General features: G+C 39.1%; 1 protein-coding gene across 1 annotated transcript in view; it reads right to left on the reverse strand.

The window, feature by feature from the left end:
- LOC107146499 (ATP-binding cassette sub-family A member 17-like) overlaps positions 1–20,324 on the reverse strand; it is a 103,345-nt gene that overhangs the window by 36,901 nt on the left and 46,120 nt on the right. Inside the window, 7 exon segments of the mRNA XM_048790059.1 lie at positions 1,585–1,598; positions 7,706–7,854; positions 11,088–11,298; positions 11,471–11,626; positions 14,341–14,347; positions 15,268–15,415; positions 19,444–19,573. Of these exon segments, the coding sequence (XP_048646016.1) occupies positions 1,585–1,598; positions 7,706–7,854; positions 11,088–11,298; positions 11,471–11,626; positions 14,341–14,347; positions 15,268–15,415; positions 19,444–19,573 (815 nt within the window).

Raw genomic sequence — 20,324 nt, forward strand, 5'->3', positions numbered from 1 at the left:
ATTTATTTTTATGTGGTGCTGAGGATTGAACCCAGGGCCTTACGTGTGCTAGGTGAGTGTTCTACCACTGAGCCACAATCCCAGCCCCCAACACTAATTCTTAAAAGACACTTGTCTGAGTGCTCAAAAGCCCTCCATAGCACCTTCCTTTGAAATGAGTTTAGTGTGACTATCATACTTCTTCAGGGTGATGAACACATTGCCCAACAACAGGCACTTCTGAAAGATGCAGATCAGTTCTACTAGGAACTACTTGCTCTCATGCTTTGCTCCATCAGCATAAGCCCCAGTATTCTGAAATTTATTTGGTCTTATTTCGTAGTCTAGTACACGGTGCCTTATGGTAAATATTCCATAGGCACTGGAGAGAATGGGACTTCTGCTGCTGTGATATGTAGTTTCTGTTGATAGCATGTAAATCAAGTGTGATGATGGTGTCATTCAAATATTTTATATCCTTAATGATTATTTTTTCATTTACTATTAATAACTAAGGGAAGGATATTACAATTTCCAACTTGGTTGTGAATATTTTGACTTCATTTGGTTTTGTCCGTGTTAACCTCATGTATTTTGAAGCTGTTATGAGACATATTCATGCACAGGATTGTTACATCTTCCTGGCATATGAATCTTCTCATCAATATGTATTGTCTCTCTCTCTTGTGGCACAGCTAGTCTGTGAAGATGGCCTAACAATTCCTCCCCTCCCTGATTGTGCACACCATTCTTTGAATAAAGAAGTGGTGTTTAGGGCTAGGAGGTAGCTGTGTGGTAAGCAGCTTGCCTCATGGAGCCAACAGGCTCAATCCCCAGCACTAGGAAATTCAATTCCCAGCCCCAGAAAAAAATCAGTGCTTATTTTCCTTTCCCTTTGATTTATACACACACTCTCGTATGTGCAATTTATTCATGTGACAGAAGGAATGTTTTGGCCTTTCTTTTTTTTAATATTCTTTTTAGTTGTAGATGGACACAATAACTTTATTTTACTTATTTATTTATTTTTTGGTATTAGGGATTGAACTCAGGGGCACCCAACTACTAAATCATGTCCCCAGCCCTATTTGGTATTTTATTTAGAGACAGGGTCTCACCGAGATGCTTAGTGCCTCGCTAAATTGCTGAGGCTGGCTTTGAACTCGTGATACTCCTGCCTCTGGCTTCTGAACCACTGGGATTACCTGGTGTGCCACTGTACCCAGCCAATAACTTTATTTTTATTTATTCATTTTTTTATGTGGTGTTGAGGATTGAACCCAGTGCTTCACATGTGCTAGGTCAGAGCCATCTTAAGGAGGTCTTGCTGTAGCTTGCTGCAAGCCTGTGAGATTATAGCAAACATTGTCATACTATCCTAGCAAGTGCCTACTGAACCACCTAGGGTGTACCTAGTAGAAAGTGAGTGAAACAGGCACAGAGAAGATTGAACCTGGGGGAATTCAAGTTAGAAATATGGAGGGGAATGCAACTTGCTTACCCTTTGATTTTGGTGGCTCATATGATCAGCTGAAGAGAGTTGGGAAAATGAACAGGCAATGGGAATACACCAGGGACTAAGCCTGGAAGCAGAGTATGTGAGACCTATGGAGGGTTGGCTCCCCTGTCCCTCTCTTTAGAATTCTTGGGAGGCTCCTAAGATCCAGGCTCAGCAGAGACTGGCATCTGCTTGACCCTACAGGTGTGTTGATTTGATTTCTCTGGAACAGACACCATCCAATAAAGTTCTTAAGTCCTGATTAGACCTAAGCCTCAGCTGTTGGAGCTTCCCCATCTTATAACTTTGCAATATTCCTATCCTGGGAGTGCATTGATCTGGCTGTCTGGACAAAACTCCAATAGACAGTACTTTCCATTCCATCCTACTTTATACTGGTGAGAAGGGAAGCTGAGAGCTATTTCAACCAGCTTCAGTTTTAGGCCACTCCAGATGGCAGTGCAACGAACAACACACACAAAAAGGAAGGATTTAACAACCCTCAGCCCTTGCACAAGTGTCCCCCCCAACATAGCCCAGGAAGAAGAGGAAAGGACAATCAGGCATAGGTAGTGATCATCCATCCTTGTCAACAGTTTTGACCCCCTCAGTGGAGACATTTTTCATTTCATTCCCCCCACCTTTTTTTTTTTTTTTTGGTGAGTGCATTTTTTTATGGTAGCTAACTTTCCTCATCTTGTATTTTGAGGGTTAGGGTTTTTTTGTGGTTTTTTTTTTTTTTTGGTATGGGTGTGTGTTTCTATTTTTCTTCTTTCTTTTCCTATAAACAAATTATCTTGTTCTCTCTTTCTCCCTTTACTTTGCTTTCTATATTTTTCTCCTACTTTAAAGCCATCACTTGTTATATCTCTTCTGCATTCTCTCATATTTTGAACTTTTTTTTTTTTTTGTGATGCTGGAGATTGAACTGAGCTATATCCCCAACCCCATATTTTGAACTTTCTAAACTTTCTTCTACCTTCTTATCACATTTTTTTCTCTTAATCAATTGTATTTTTACCATCTTTTAGAACTATTTGGCTTATATAACTCCTACCCCCACCATTCATATTGTTGCAGTTATTATAATGTAGATGTCATAGTCAAAACCTTCTGTTTACTTTAATGTCAGATCTAGATCACAGCAATTTATTGTAGCTATTCTCATATCTGACAAAGCAAACTTCAAGCCAAAGTTAATCAGAAGAAAAAAGGAAAGTCACTTCATACAGTTAAAGGGAACAGTCCAACAATAATACATAATGATAGTAAATATTTATGCCCCAAATGTTGGTGTACCTAATTACATAAAACATATACTACTCAAATTAAAGACTCAGATAGACCCCAGTACAATAATGCTGGGTAATTTCAATACACCTCTCACAGATAGATAGGTTATCCAAACCTAAACTCAGTAAAGACTCTTTACACCTAAAAAAAATTATAAATCAAATGGATTTAACAGGCATCTATAAACTATTTAATCCAACAATATACAAATATGGTTTCTTAGACGTCCATGCAACTTTCTTCAAAATAGACCATATTTTAGACCACAAAGCAACTCTTAGCAAATACAAAAAAATTTGATATAATTAATTGTATCTTATCTGATCATAATGGAATTAATTTAAAATCAACAGCAAAAACCCTACAGGAACCATATAAACACACGGAGATTGAACAACAATACACTTCTGAATAATAAATTGGTGCTAAAAGAAATCAGGAGAGAAATTTAAAAATTCTTAGACTCAAACAAGAATAGTGATACGACATACCAGAACTTCTGAGACACTATGAAGATGGGCCTTAGAGAAAAGTTTATATCTATGAGTGCCTACATAAGAAGATGATAAAGAACCCAGATAAACAACCTAATGATGCATCTCAATGCCCTTGAAAAACAAGAGCACACCAATTTCAAAACTGGTAGAAGGAAATAATTAAGATCAAAGCCCAAAATCAATGAAATTAAGAAAAAAATACAAAGGATCAGTGAAATGCAGAATTGGTTATTTGAAAAGATAAACATGATTTATAAGCCCTTAGTCAAACTAAACAAAAGAAAAAAGAGCCAAATTAACAAAATTAGTAATCAGAAAGAAGAAATCACCTCAGATATCACAGAAATACGGAAGATCATTAAAGATTATTTTGAATAAACTTAAACTCCAATAAATTGGATAACCTAAAAGAAATAGATCCATGTCTAAACACATATGACCTGCCAAAATTGAATAAAGAGGATCAATAACCAGCAACGAGATAGAAGCAGTAATAAAAAAAACCTTCCAACAAAGAAAGCCCAGGACCAGATGGATTCTCAGCTGAATTCTACCAGATCTTTAAAGAACTAATGCCAATGCTCCTCAAATTATTCCATGAAATAGAAATTTATTCTATGAAGCCAGCATCACCCTCATACCAAAACCAGATGAGGACACTTCAAGAAAGAAAACTACAGACCAATATCTCTGTTGAAATTGGATTAAAAGAGCCTTAATAAAATATTAGCAAATCATATTTAACAACATATTAAGTAGATTGTACATTATGACCAAGTTGGTTTTATCCTAGGGATGCAAGGATGATTTAACATACACAAATCAATAAATGTAATTCACTGGAGAAACAGATTCAAGGACAGAAATCACAGTCATCTCAACAGATGCAGAGAAGGCCTTTCACAAAATTCAGCACCCATTCTTAATAAAAACACTGTAGAAACTAGGGATGAGGGAATTTACCTCAACATCATAAAGGCTATATGAAAATCCAAAGGCAACTTCATAGTAAATGGGGAAAAACTGATAGCATTTCCTTTAAAATCTTGAATAAGACACAAATGTCCACTCCCACCACTCCTATTCAATATAGTACTAGAAATTCTAGACAGAGCAATTAGGCAAGAGAAGGAAATAAAAGGACTCAAAACAGGAAGAGAAGAAGTCGAATTATTACAGTTTGCAGATGATATGATCCTATATATAGAAGATCCAAAAAGCTCTACCAGAAGACTGTTGTGGCTAATAAATTCAGCAAAGTAGCAGGCTATAAAATCAACACAAAAAATAATTACATTTCCTATACATGAATAATACATCTTCTGAGAAAGAAATCAGGGAAACAATTGCATTCACAATGGTCTTAAAAAATACCAATAAATATATGAAAAAATATTTAACATCATTAGCAATCAGGGAAATGCAAATCAAAACTAAACTGACCTTTATTTTATCTATCTATCTATCTATCTATCTATCTATCTATCTATCTATCTATTTATTTGCAGTGCTGAGAATTGAACCCAGTGCCTTACAATGCTAGGCAGATCCTGCATTATATGTAAAACTGTATGCATATATTTTTTTAAAAAAACTACACTGAGATTTCATCTCACACCAATCAGAACGGCAGTCATCAAAATTACAAACAATAATTAATGCTAGAGAGGTTGTAGAGAAAAAGGAACACTTCTACACTTTTGATAGGATTGTAAATTAGTACAACCACTATGAAAATCAGTATGGAGTTTCCTCAAAAGTATAGGAATGGAGCCTGATATGGTGACACATACCCATAATCCCAGTGGCTGGAGAGACTGAGGCAGGAGGACCACAGGTTCAAAGCCAGCCTCAGGTACTTACCAAGGCTATAAGCAACCTAGTAAGACCCTGTCTCAAGATTTTAAAATTTTCTTTTTCTTTTTTAATATTTTTTATTTGTTTATTTTTATGTAGTGTCAGGGATAGAACCCAGTGCTTCAGGCATGCTAGGCAAGTGCTCTACCACTGAGCCACAACCCCAGCCCTTAAAATTTTCTTTTGAAAAGGGTCGGGGATGTGGCTCAGTGGTTATGTGCCCTTGAGTTCAATCCCTGGTGTCAAACAAAACAAAAGACTAGAAATGGAATCACCATAAAAACTAGGCCACAATATTCCTCAGTATTTATCCTAAAGAATTAATATCTGCACACTATACATGCATACTGTGTTCATAGTGGCACAGTCCATGGATAAAAAAAAATGTGGTATATATACACAATAGAGTTTTATTTGGCCACAAAGAAATATAAAATTGGGCTGGGGTTGTGGCTCAGCGGTAGAGCACTCGCCTAGCATGCGTGAGGCCTGGGTTCGATCCTCAGTACCACATAAAAATAAATAAATAAAATAAAGGTATTGTGTCTAACCAAAAAAAATATTAAAAAATAAATAAATATGAAATTATGTTATCTTCAGGAAAATGGATGGAACTAGTAACCATCATTTTAAGTGAAATAAGTCAGACTCGGAAGGTTAAGGGTCATATGTTTCTCTCATACATAAAACCTAGAGAGGAAATTGGAAAAGAAAGGCGAGGGCATCTGATGAAAAATCAAAGGGAGATAAGTGGAATAAAGGGAAGGAACCAGAGGGAGGGAGGAGGAAAGGGAAATACTAGGGGATGATATTGGCCAAATTATATTGTTGTATTGTATGCCTAAATGAATATGTAACAACAAATCTCATTGTTATGTACAACTACAATGCACCCTTAAAAATTGGATTAATGGAGCTGAGGATATAGCTCAGTTGGTAGAATGCTTGCCTCGCATGCACAAGGCCCTGAGTTCAATCCCCAGTACCAAAAATTTAAAAAAAAATTAAAATAAAAAACTGGATTAAAAGAATTTAAATATATATAAAACTGGGCATGGTGGCACACGCCTGTAATCCCAGCAGTTCAGGAGGCTAAGGCAGGAGGGTTTTGAGTTCATAGTTAGCCTCAGCAACTTACCAAGGTCCTAAGCAATTTAGCGAGACCCTGTCTCTAAATAAAATATAAAAAAGGGAAGGGATGTGACTCAGTGGTTAATTGCCCCTTTGGCTGCCTACATCAGTCCTTTTGTAAAATATTTTTTTTAGTTGTAGATGGACACAACACTTTTATGTTATTTATGTATTTTTATGTGGTGCTGAGGATTGAACCCAGTGCCTCACATGTGCTAGGAAAGCACTCTACTGATGAGCCACAACCCAGCCTTTTTTTTTTTTTTTTTTTTAAGGAAAGAAAGTATTATTCAGGAGGTAGAGTCAACAGCAATAGAGCACTTGCCTCGCACATGTGCTTGATCACACTGGGTTCTACCTTTAACACCACATAAAAATAAATAAAATAAATAAAGATACTGTGTCTATCTTTTTTTTTTTTAAAGAGAGAGAGACACAGAGAGAGAGAGAGAGAGAGAGAGAGAGAGAGAATTTTTTAATATTTATTTTTTAGTTATTAGCAGACACAACATCATTGTTTGTACGTGGTGCTGAGGATCGAACCCAGGCTGCATGCATGCCAGGCGAGCGCGCTACCGCTTGAGCCACATCCCCAGCCCCCTGTGTCTATCTTTGAAAAAAAAAATTTTAAAAACAAAATCCTTTCTAGGAAACAGAACTGTGTTCCAAACAAACAGAAACTGGTGATACATGTCCACCTAGAATTACAAATTGCTACAGACTCATAATTGTTATGTACCTCTTATTTTTCCTGTATATATTTTTTTAGTTATTGATAGACCTAAATTTATTTATTTATATGTGGTGCTGGCTGAGAACTGAACCCAGTGCTTCACACATGCCAGGCAAGTGTGCTGCCACTAAGCCACAGCCACAGCCCCTTTCCTGTTTCTTAGTGGTAGTATCTCTTATGGTTATCCTACCTCTGTCTCATCATTGCATGTTAATGCACTGGGTGTATATGGATCAGTTAACTTCTGTGTTAGTTCAAGGTCTTCAAATTAAGAATCATATGCCCTGGGCTCAGTGGAAGCACACCTGTAATCCCAGCAGTTTGGGAGGCTGAGGCAGGAGGATTGCAAATTCCAAGCCAGCCATAGTAACTTAGCCAGGTACTATGCAACTTAGCAAGACCCAATATTAAAAAAAAATTAATGGCTGGGAATGTGGCTCCATGGTTAAGTGATCCTGGGTTCAGTTTCTAGTACAAAAAAAAAAAAAAGAATCATACCCAAGGAGTTGAATCCAAGTACCACACTTAAGGAGTCTCATCTGTACCCTGTACCTAGACACGATGCAGACAATGACATCCTGAGTCTTGAGTGGATTCAGTATCAGAATGTAGTTTTTGAGAGGGGGAGAAATCTTAGGAAGGATGTGTGTGTTTTGCATGTAGGAATGTGGGAAGGACATAGATTTCTGTGGCTATGGGTAGCTTCTTAGTGCATACCTGTGAATGCTCTTTAGGAAATATAAATATTAATTCTTCTCCAACGCTGGACTCCATAACTGCATTTGGTATGTGATGATAAATAAGATGAGAAATCTTCTCTGTGTCACAGTAAGGATTTCTCAGTAAAGTCATATAGTATCCTGCACCTGAAACACCACGTAAAAGACCATGAAACCATTTTACTCTTTATACTTCTCTTCTTGGGCCACACTTAATTTTCTGTGGCTCAGAATGGGACAGCTCCAGGGGGAAAGCGATGCTAGAGAGCCTTGTGGGGTTAAGTTTAAACAATGAGGAACTGGTTGGCTTCAGAAGTTCTGTAATGCTATTCTGGAATTTTCCCTTCTGCTCCAGAAGAGGGAGGTGATATATTGCAATGCCAGGCAATATGAAGGACAACTGCATTAAGGGCAACACTCCCTTTAAGTGATAACTAACTGGGGGAAATAAACACTTGGAAGGCAGAGGCCTTGAATGTTAAGATGATTACCAAAGACACCTGCATCAAAATTACATCCTGGTTTTGAGGATACATACTTCACAGCATTTGAAACATTCTTTCAGAAATCAGTGACACTTTTTACTGTCATGCTGGACATGTATTCATTTAACAAACATTTCTTGAGACCAAACACCAGGTAATCTTCTAGGTACTAAGGATATAACAGTAAAAAATCCTTAATCTCATGGGGCTTTCACTAAAGGAATAGGAGGCAGATAATAAACAAGTTAAATAAGTAAAATTTATAGAGTACTAGTGACAAGTGCTAAGGAAAAAATAAAGAGGAGAGGGGACAGGGGGTATCAGGATGTGATTTTAAACAGGATAATGAAGGAAAGCCACATTGAGACAGTGACATTGGTATAAGGATGACAAGGTGGTGGCCTGAGGAGGACAGTCACTCAGTCTGGAGAACCAAGTTAGCAAGGAGTGTGGGTGGAGGAGAAGAGCAAAGGAGAGTATTAGGAAACAAGGACAGAGGTGACAGAACTAAGCCAGGAAGATCCTATTCACTACTTTCAGGACTTTGGCTTTTTCTTTTTCCTTTGGTGGTACTAGGGATTGAGCCCAAGACTGCCCTACCACTAAGGTACACCGCATCCTTTTTTATTTTTTATTTTAAGACAGGGTCTTCCCTGTGTTGCCCAAGCTGTCCTTGGATTTGTGATCTTTCTGCCCAGCCTCCCAAGTAGCTAGAATTACAGGTTTGTAACACTGTGCCTGGCTCAAAACTTTGGCTTTTATTCTGAGTGGGACATGAAATCACTGGAGGTTCTGAGTATGCTCTGTCAAGTGTTCACATTTTTTTTTTTTTTGGTACCAGGGATTGAACCCAGAAGCACTTAACCACTGAGCCACATCCCCATACCCTTTTTATATTTTAGAGACAGGGTGTTGCTGAGTTGCTTAGGGCCTCACTGAGTTGAGGAGGCTCACTTTGAACTCACAATTCTCCTGCCCCAGCCTCCCAAGCCGCTGAGATTAAAGGTGTGCACAACTGCCACTGGCAAGTGCTCACTTTTTGACAAGTGGGTTCAGAACAGAGTGAGGAAGTGCAACAGCAGTGGCTGGAAGATGGGTTAGGAAGCAATCCCAATAATAGAAGTGGGAGAAGATGGTGACCTGGATCAGGGTGCTAAAACATGCTCAGAGGTAGGGAGAAGTGGACAGAACCCAGATATATTCTGAAGGTAAGACCAAGAGGATTTGCAGATGCATCATAGATGGGCTGTGAGAAAACCAGAGGTCAGGTTTTCACCAAGCACCTTGAAGAGTGGAGTTGCCTTTTCTGAGAAGATGAAGGCTGCAAGAGGAACAGGTTTGGTGGGAGAAAGCAGGATCTCAGGTTTGCTAGACTTTGCACAGTCTGAGAGGTCCATCAATACTTGCTATGGTATGAATATGGTCTATCCCTACCAAAACTCATGTGGAAGCTTGGTATCCCAATACACAGTGTATTAGGAAATGGGGCCTAGCAAGAGGTTTGTGGGTCATGAGGGTAGAGCCCTCAGTTGAATTAGTATCTTTCTTCTGGGAATGAGTTCTCACTCTCAAGGGAGTGGATTAGTTACGGAGACAGTAGATTGTTATACATCAGGTTCAGCTTCCTCCTCTTTCTCTTGCTTCTATTCCACAGCACCCACTTGCCATTCTGCTTTCTGCCATGAGCTAAATCAGCATAAGACCCTCACCAGATGTTCCTGCCCAATCTTGGACTTCCCAGCTTCCAGAACCATAACCCTCTTTCCTTATAAATTATCCAGTCTCAGGTATTCTGTTATAGCAACAGAAAATGGACTAGGACAATGTATAAGTGGAGTTGCAGGCTTGGCAATTAGATATATAGACCTGAAATTCAGGAGAGGTTGAAGCTAGAGACATATATCTTAAGAGACAGAAGGTGTTTAATGCCAAGAGATTGAATGAGACATTAAAATTGGTAAGTAGAGAAAGAAAAGAGATGGAGATGATTAGAGCTAGGAATGATGCAAATGAGCAACCAGAGACATGTAAGGAGCCAAGTGAGCATGGGGTCAATAGAAGGATGTCTGAAGTGGGCCACTGGTAAGGATTACAATCAGTTGTGGAAGTTAACAGCTATTTTTTTTTTTTTTTTTGTACCAGGGATTGAACTCAGGGAAACTCAGCCACTGAGCCACATTCAAAGCCCTATTTTGTATTTTATCTAGAGACAGTCTTACTGAGTTGTTTAGTGCCTTGCTTTTGCTGAGGCAGGCTTTGAACTCACGATCCTCCTGCCTTAGCCTCCCAAGCAGCTGGGATTACAGCTGTTAGCCACTGTGCCTGGCTAACAGCTCACTCTTGTGTAGTGCTTTCTCACACACTTTTCCTCTTTGAGGAACATGATATTTTAATCTCCTTTTTATAGATTAGAAAACCAAGGCTAAGAAAGAATAAAGTAACTTGGCCAGATGGATAAAGAGGCAATCAAATAGCAAACTGAAACATAAATGTAGGTCCTCTGTCTCCAAGTCTTAGTAATTTTTTTTAGAGAGAGAGAGAGAGAGAGAGAATTTTTTTTTAATATTTATTTTTTAGTTTTCGTTAGATACAACATCTTTATTTTATTTTTATGTGGTGCTGAGGATCGAACCCAGCGCCCGCACACGCCAGGCAAGCGCGCTACCACTTAAGCCATATCCCCAGCCCCTCAGAAAATTTTTTAACATTATTCCCTCCTCATCTTCAGAAGCACTCCATGGGGGCAACAGAACCGAAATCTAGAGGAGGCCTCTCTCTGCTGGTCTCAGGGCCCCTCCCAAAGGCTAACAGTGGGCAGTGCCTCTTGGCACAGCAGACAGTGGTGCTGACCTCTATCCTGGGATTGAGACTGGGATACCCCCACCCACTGCTCACCATATTTCTGCTTGAGGAACAGTGATGACCCACAGCACTGCAGCTCCCCCTTGGCCATGATGGCAATGCGGTCCCCCAGTAGGTCAGCCTCGTCCATGAAGTGGGTGGTCAGGAGGATGGTGCGGTCACTCTTCTGCTTCTGAAGAAGGTCCCAGATGGCCCTCCTGGAGATGGCGTCCATGCCTGAGGTGGGTTCGTCCAGCATCAGCACCTGGGGGCACAGGCACAACCTGATGACAATGGGAGACCTGTGTGGTGGGACCCCACAGCTGGAGTCCAGGGATTTGCAGAGCTGGTTCAAGTTCCACAGCCTGAGGCCTCTGGGCCTGCTGCCCTGTGTCTGTCCACTGTGTTGGTGGAAGCTGTGCCCTAGTGTCCCGTACCTTGGAGCCTACTATGAGGGCGATGCCGATGGACAGCTTGCATTTCATGCCCCCACTCAGGAACTTGGACCGTGAGTTGCGCTTGTCCTCCAGATTGAGGATGTGCAGCATCTGCTTGACTTCTTCAGGGCACTTCTGCTGAGACAGGCCTTTCAACTGAAATGGCAGGAGACAAGAGATGAGACTGGTGATACAGAAGGCACCCAACTCTGCCCAACCAACGTTTTGTATGTATATATGTAAAATATACACATGGAAAATATACAAGAAGCTTACTACTTTTGGGGAAAGGGATAGACAAAAAAAGACTTTTGCATTATATTATTTACTGTGTAAATAAATGACTTAATAAAAATAAACACAGCAGTATGTTAAAAGGATAATGCATTATGACCAAGTAGGATTTATCTCAGGAGTACTAGGGTTGTTCAACACATGAAAAATCAATGTGTTTTATAATAAAGAATTTGTCTGGCTTTTGTCTTTTGTTCCTGGAAGGAAGCTCCTAAATCCTCAGAGCTTCCCAAGTGATAGCAGTGTCTTTGTTACTTGTGGTGAGCCCCTCAGGTCACGCCAGAGTTTATGCTAGGGAGGTGACTCAGGATAGGGGCTGGTCATACCAGAAAGACCAGCCATTTGGTTAGAGGCTCTGAGACACATGATATCAGCCTGACCTCCCCACCTCAGGGGAGTAGAGGGAGACTGGAGATTGAGTTCAATCACATGATCAATGATACAATCATTCATGCCTATATAATAAAGCCCCAATAAAAACTCTGGACACTCAGAGATCCTGGACAATAGTTTTAAAAAGTACAGTTAATGAAAAAAAAAATTAGATAAACTGGAGGTATCAAAACATAAAACTTTTGTGCATCAAAAAGAAAAAGAGAAAAAGAACACTGCTGCTGGGAGTGATGGCATATATTTGTAATCCCAGCTACTTGGGAGGTTAAAGCAGGAGGATTATGTTATGGTGAAACCTTGTCTCAAAAAGGGAAAAAAGCATCAATAAAGAGAAAAGACAATGCACAGAATGGGGGGAAAATTACAAGCCATATATTTGATAAGGGTTTAGTATCTAGCTCCTAATAAAAATATGTCCTAAAATTCAACTACAGGGGCTGGAGTTGTGGCTCAGTGGTAAGAGCACTTGCCTAGCATGTGTGAGGCCCTGGGTTCAATTCTCAGCACCACATATAAATAAATGAATCCAATAAAGGTCCATCAACTTCTAAAAAAATATTTTAAAAAATTCAACTACAAAAAGATAAAAAACCCATCTGAAGAACGAGCAAAGAAATTGGACATTTTTCCAAAGAAATATACTAACAGCCAACAAACACATGAAAAGATACCATCATCAGTCACCAGGGAAATGCAATGAAACACAGAGATACTACTTCACACCCACTACACTGACGGTTTCTTTTTAAAAAAGTTGAACATATAGTTATCACAACTTGAGAATTTCACTTCTAGGTATATACCCCAAATAACCCAAAACAGATGTTCAAACAAAAATTTAGACACCGAGGTTCATAGAAGCACTATTCACAATAACCAAAGGGTAGAAATAACTCAGATGTACATCAACTGATGAGTGGATAAACAAAAGTTGCTCTAACCATGCAATGGAGATGTAGTCAGCTATTAAAAGAAGCAAAGTATTGCTGGGACTGGTGGCACACACCTGTAACCCTAGCTACTCAGGATGTTGAAGCAGGAGAATTACAAATCCAAGGCCAGCCTGGGCAACTTAAAGCCTATCTTGAAATAATAATGAAAAAAAGGGCTGGGGATATAGTTCAATGATTGCCTACCATATGCAAGGCCATGAATTCAATCTCTAGTACTGCAAAAATAAATAAATAAAAGAAGTGAAGTATTAATTATACAGGATAAAATGTGGATAAACTTTAAAAACATAATACTAAATGAAGTAAGTCACATATTACATGATGGCATTTATATGAAATATCTAAGATAGGCAAATCTGTAGAACAGAAAGCAGATTAGCGATTGCCAGTGGCTGGTGGAATAGAGAAATGAAGAGTGATTTTAATGTACAAGTTTTTCTTTGATGAAAGTGTTTTGCAGGGGCTGGGGTTGTGGCTCAGTGGTAGAGCACTTGCCTAGCACACGTGAGGCACTGGGTTTGATCCCCAGCACCACATAAAAATAAATAAAGGCATTATGTCCATCTACAACTAAAAAATATATAAAAAAAGGAAAGTGTTTTGCAGTTAGATAAAGGTAGTGAGTGCACAAAACTGAGTGTACTAAATCCACTAAATTAACATTATAAAATGAGTAAAATAATGACTTTTATGTTATGTGAATTTTATTTCCATAAAATATAACAATAAATAGGGTTTCTAAAAATCCTTTCACTCAGAAATCATGCCCCTCCCCCTCTCTGAATATTGGGGAATAGTGTCCAGCATTATTGAGACTATGATAAAAAGAAATACATATTTGATTTCTACCCTGCTTTCTGAGACAGTGCTCCCAAAGCCCTTGTAATTTCCTGAATGATAAGAAGTCTAGTTCTAATAATTCTAGTTCTAATATTTAATCTAATATTTAGCCTTTGACTTGATACTTGATTTCATCTGCTACTCAGCCCCTAGATCCCTGGAAATTTTCTGGGTTACAGGAGTGTTTTTTGTTTTAACGAGGTGACTTTTTTTTTGTAATAGTGATTGAACCTGGGTGTTTTATCACTGAGACACATCCCCAATCCTTTTTAAAAATATTTTTTAGTTGTATATGGACACAATACCTTTATTTTATTTGTTTTATTTTATTTTATTTTTTATGTGGTGCTGGGGATCAAACCCAGTGCCTCACACATGCTAGGCAAGCACTCTCCCACTGAGCCATAACCCCTACCCTCCCCAATCCTTTTTAAAAATTGTTTGAGATAGGGTCTCACTAATTTGCCTTGAACTGGTATCTCATTCTAGTTCTAATATTTAGTCTAATATTTAGCCACACACCGTAACCTGTGTGAGATGACTCTGTAGGTTCCTGGTCAACCTTAGGATAAGGGTTAGTCACTAGAATGACCAAGCCATGATTACATACTTGGAACTTTCAGTCCCACTCTGTATTCTCCAGGGACTAGGGAAAGAGGTTGGTGATTGAACTAATAATCAGTCATGCTTACATAATAAAGCCCAAATAAATAGTCTCTAGGTTATGGAGATTGGAGAACTTCTAGATTATTGAGCATTTTAAAGTGCTAGGAGTGTATTGTGCTAAGAGGGTGTGCCACACACACTTTACCACATCTCTTACTCTGTATATCCTCTGGGTGTTCATCTGTATCCTTTATAATTCCCTGTACAATAAAATGGTCAACATAAGTAAATGTTTTCCTGAGTTTTATGAGCTGTTATAGCAAATTATTGAACCTGAGGAGGGGACTGTGGGAACCCTTGATGGACAGCCAGCTGGCCCCAAGAACGGGTGACAGGAACTTGTAATTGGTATCTGAAGTGGAGGGTGGGCAATCTTGTGAGAATAAGCCCTTAACCTGGGGTTGGGGGAGGGTCTATGCTGCCTCTGGGTAGTTAGTATCAGAACTGTAGGATACCCAGTTGATTTTTGGAGAACTGGCTGGTGTGGGAACCACCCCACCCACATGTCTGGTGTAGAAGTGTTGAGAGTAAAGAAACATGAGTTTTCTCCTAACAGATTCTCCCAGCGTGAATCAGAGAGCTACAGTATATCTCACCATTGTCAAGAATGAACAGTAGAAACATTCCAGTTATTTTCCAACTCACCTGAGCATAAAAAAAAGATGTTCTGCTACTATGAAGTTATCAAATAAGATATTGTGTTGTGGGCACCAGCCTATGCTCTTCCTGATTTGAACCATGTCTTTTGAAATCTCATATCCATTGATATATGCCTGTCCACTTGAAGGGGAAATAAGACCTAGAACAAAGTGAAAGGGACACCCTAAGTCATCTTTGGTTAGCATATGCATCAGTACAAAGACTATAATTACCCCTGCTTTACTTGCTTGTTCTCCAACAGACTGTCCCTATTCTACTTATCTGCCACCATCAGTCAGCTAGTAACATCCAATGAATATGTATGGCAGTGGAGATTATTAGAAATAGGAGATTATTAGAAATAGGAGATGTCATTCTTCCTCCTGCTTTTGAGAATCAATCTGGTTAAGTGAACAAAACAACATAGGCGCTTGTGAAGCAAATCATATTATTGTAAGGAATAAACAGTGATTTGGATGAATAGTAAATACGGTGAAAGAGAAAAGCATTTGGGGAAACTAACAGTTTTGAATTAAGATGTTTGGCAAGATTTGTACTTATCTCCCCAAAATATCATGGATGAATAACTGCACACACTGCCAAATATATGCCAGTTTTATGGTTTGAACTTGGAATGTCCCCCCAAAGTCTTATGTGTTGAAGGTTTGGTCCCCAGTACAGCAAGTTTCAAGAGATAGGGCTTTTTGGAAATGATTGGATTGTGAGGACTTTGACAGCACAAGTGGATTAATCTACTGACAATAGAGTACTGGGAGGTGGTGGAAACTTTAGGCAAGTGGGACATAGGTTGGAGGAAGTAGGTCACTGGAACATTCCATTGGGACTATGCCTTGGACCTAGCAAACCATGCAATGGAGCCAGCCAACCATTGACTGAAATCTCTGAAACCAGGAGCCAAAATAAGTCTTTCCTCCTTTAAGTTGTTTTTGTTAGGTATTTAGGTCACAAAGATAAAAAACTAACTAATATAACCAGTGTAAAACTTTGAAGACTGCCTACCTACATACTATCTTTGTCTTTATTCTTGTTAGGTTGAAAAAGGCAATAAATTCTTATTACAGCAAGGTTGGAAAAGAAAAAAAAAACATAATAAAGAAAACAAAGAAACCAGATGTAATCGAACACATTTGTAATCCCAGTACTTGGGAGGCTGAGGCAGGAGGATCATAGATTCAAGGCTAGCCTAGGCAATTCAGTGAGAATTTGTTCAAAATAAAATTTAAAAGGGATGGGGGAGCCAGGTGCAGTGGTGCACACCTGAAATCCCAGCAGCTCAGGAGGCTGAGGTAGGAGGATTGTGAGTTCAAAGCCAGTCTCAGCAAGAGTGAGGTGCTAAGCAACTCAATGAGACCCTGTCTCTAAAACACAAAATAGGGCTGGGGATGTGTGGTTGAGTGCTCCTGAGTTCAATCCCTGGTACAAAAGAAGAAAGAAAGAATAGAGAAGAAAGAAAAAGAAAAGAAAGAAAAACATGAGGGGGGGGGTGTGGCTCAGTGGGAAGCACTTGCCTCACATGTAAGAGGTCCTGGGTTCTATCTCCAGTATGACCCCCCCCCAAAAAAAAAGCAAAGGTTATAAAAATGCCATCATTAAAAGATAATTCTCTGTTAACATTTTGCTGTATAAGCTTAGGTTATTTTTTATGCATACAGTCTCACATATTTATTTATTTGTTACAGTGCTGGGGATTGAACCCAGGGCCTCCAGCATGCTAGGCACTGTACCACTGAGGTACTACCCCATACACACAATTAATTTTTAACTAAAATGGGAAAATACAAATTCTGTTTTTAACATTTTTCTAAATATAACAAAGTATGGTTGAATTCACTTTGTTCACATCAAAAACATTTGTATTGGGCTGGGGTTAAGGCTCAGCAGTAGAACGCTTGCCTCGTACATGTGAGACCCTGGGTTGGATCCTCAGCTCTACATAAAAAATAAATAAGTGAAATAAAGGTTAAAAAAATTATCTCCATTAAAAAAATCTGTATCAATTTTAAGTGCTAAAAGGATTTCATTGTTACAAATCTATTCTATTTATTCAACCCAGACCTACAGATATTTATATTATGTGCAACTTTTCATAAGCATAAACATACATGAAAATTTTGCTTACTTATCTCCTTATTCTAAATTAGTATAATTAGATTTGGTAAGCCAAAAGGAAGGCAAGAGTTTAAAAGTTTTTGATACTAACTGCTACATTACTGGCTGCTGGGTGTTTGGATCTTCTACTTTGGCTGTATATAATAAAGTATCCATGATTGTTTGGAAAGTAAAAGGAAAAAAAAAGTGATACTATTTTATAGCAACTTGTAACAAGCCTTTTATATAAAGTTACAACAGAAGAACTTATAGAAAATTCAAAAGCCAAATAACTTTACTGAGCAGAGAAATGTGGTCTGAAACATTAAACATGCCAGTGCCAGATTTGGGGCCTTTTTGCAAACAATTACCATATGGAAGCCCTTTGCTCTCTGTCTTCCTGGCAAGCAACCAGACTTTTCTTCCCAGCTTAGCATATTCAGATGTCCTGAATCCCATCATATAAGTCTTAGTGGCTGCATTTTCACCAGGGCAGGGTTAACATTTTTCTATGCCATGTCATGCTGGTAGAAACTGTGGTAGGGCTTCTCTGATATAGCATTCACAGCTTTTTGGCGGCATTTGCAATTATATTAATGGATTAATTTAGTCATTTACTTATAATATTTATTGAGTACCTATGCAGTGTAAGCACTATCTAGGAATTGTGGATCCAGAAGTAAACAGAATAGGTTTCCTCAGGTGCAGAATGGGATTGCAGATATAGAGAAATAACACATATATACAAATAAATGAGATAATTACAGACTTTGAGGAATACTAGAGACAATCAAAAGGGAATGCAATAAGGGAAGGGTCTATGAGATGAAGCAAACAGGTGGCTTCCCTAAACAATCTGGTACCTAACTTCTCTCCTTGACACTCCTCACCCTAGAGGGTATAGCTGGATCTCCCTCCTGATAGTGAGGAACTCACAAGCCCATGTAAGGGGAGAGGCCCTCCCTAACTGGTCACACTGCCAGGAGCAGCAAGGCCTGACCTGAAAGAGAATCTGCTTGACACTATCCAGAAAACTGTCAGGCTCAGTCCCCAGTTTTTACACACACAGAGTTCCTCCACTTTAGTATAAACTGGGCTGAGATGGCTTTCTAAGTCCTGATACAAGAGGGGTGGCCACAGGCACCTCTCCCCAAGCGTCACTATTTGGTTGCTCTTCAAATGTTTTTGATGGAAGACTGAATACATTCATATTGGCAACATGTGAAGAGATCACAGCAGCCAGACTTTAAGTGCTAGAAGTTTCTCAACAGTATGGTATTCTGTTGTTGCAAGGAGAACCTGTTGGCTTTAAGAACTCCATGAAGTGCATCTTATTGGTTTTGTTCAGAGCTTTATATATGTTAAACCCTCAATAAATATGTTTCTTGCATGAATTTTTTCAAATTTCACAGAATATTATTTATTTGATAGAATGTAAAATAATTACTTAGGTATATAAATTATTCTGAAATTAGAATCATTTTAAAATAATTCACCAGGTATCCTTTTTTGGGGGGGAGGGGGTACCAGGGATTAAATCCAGGGTCTCAAACATGATAGATAAAATCCCTACCACTAAGCAGCATCCCTTGTCCTTTACATTTAATTTTGAGACAGGATCTTACTAAGTTTCCCAGGCTGGCTTCAAATTCATGATCCTTTTGCCTCAGCCTCCTGGGTAGCTGGGATTACAGGTATGCACCATCACACCTAACTTTGCAGTTACCAGTCTAAAAGTACCTGTGACAATCGAAAGCAAATAAATGGGTAATGTTTTTGTTAAGAGATTAGTTCACGCCTCTCTGTAGCAGGAAGGTTCTAACTGCTATTCAGTGTTCATGGCTTCTCCTGGTAAAGAAATTAAGTTCTGCATATTGACTGAAAGAGGCAAAGACTTCCTTTCCATGGTGCAGAGTAAACTAAACAACCAGATATTACATAGATGGTAAAACAAACAATAAAACAGTGCTTACTATCAAAATGTCAGTGAAATCTAACAGGGAAGATGGAGCCCAAAATCTAGACCTGCTCAATGATTTCTTCAGTGTTTCCTCGGGAGGGCTGTCCCCACCCAGGTACCTGTGAGCATGGAGCAGGTGGTGGTTTTTCCTGCTCCGTTGTGTCCCAGAAGAACAGTGATCTGACCTCTGTACAGATTCATGCGCAGATCTTTGACTGCTATGTGTGCATTCCCTCTCCTGTAAAATACCTGTGGGAAGGTCAAGGTGTGACTGACAGAGTGACACACACATGCAGAAGGCATTTTTTAAAATATTTTTTTTAATTGTTGATGGACTTTTATTTTATTTATTTATATGCGATGCTGAGAATAGCACCCACCATGCAGGAGACATTTCTGAATAGACTATAACAAACTGCATACCCACATCAACTTCTCTCAAAAGTTAATCTGTGGGAATCCAAGTGGGAATCTAAAAGGAAATGGCTTATTTTATTATGCCTCTGAGGAGGGTGATCTGGAGCAATTTCAATGGCACCTTTCCCCTGATACCTAGAACCACAGAGGGCTTAGAACTCAAGAATGAAGTATTTGAAGCATAAACAACAATTTTCTCCCTGCATCTGGAACTAGACCTTGCCCTTTTACTGAGCTAGGCCCCTGAGAAAGGACACCCTGCCTCTTCCATGTGAGGTTATTGACCTAGGTAAGGAATCTTAGAGTCACCTGTTTTCCAAGTCAAATGTCTCCAGTACTTTAAATACCATTTTTAAAAATTACATAAGTATACCCACCACTTCCTCATAGTTGAAGAACAGACATTCAAACAGAACACCCATGCTCTGCAGGATACTAAGGCACTGAACTCACATCCTGTTACTGGAGTCCTAAGTTGACACAGGGCACTTGGTGGAGCAAGGCTGGCAGACACTGTGAAGGGACATTTACCTCCTTCTGCACTGATATGCTAACCATGGAATCTGTCAAATCTAGTTTGATT

Source organism: Marmota marmota, unplaced genomic scaffold (genome assembly GCF_001458135.2).
Source record: "Marmota marmota marmota unplaced genomic scaffold, marMar, whole genome shotgun sequence".
Taxonomy (NCBI): domain Eukaryota; kingdom Metazoa; phylum Chordata; class Mammalia; order Rodentia; family Sciuridae; genus Marmota; species Marmota marmota.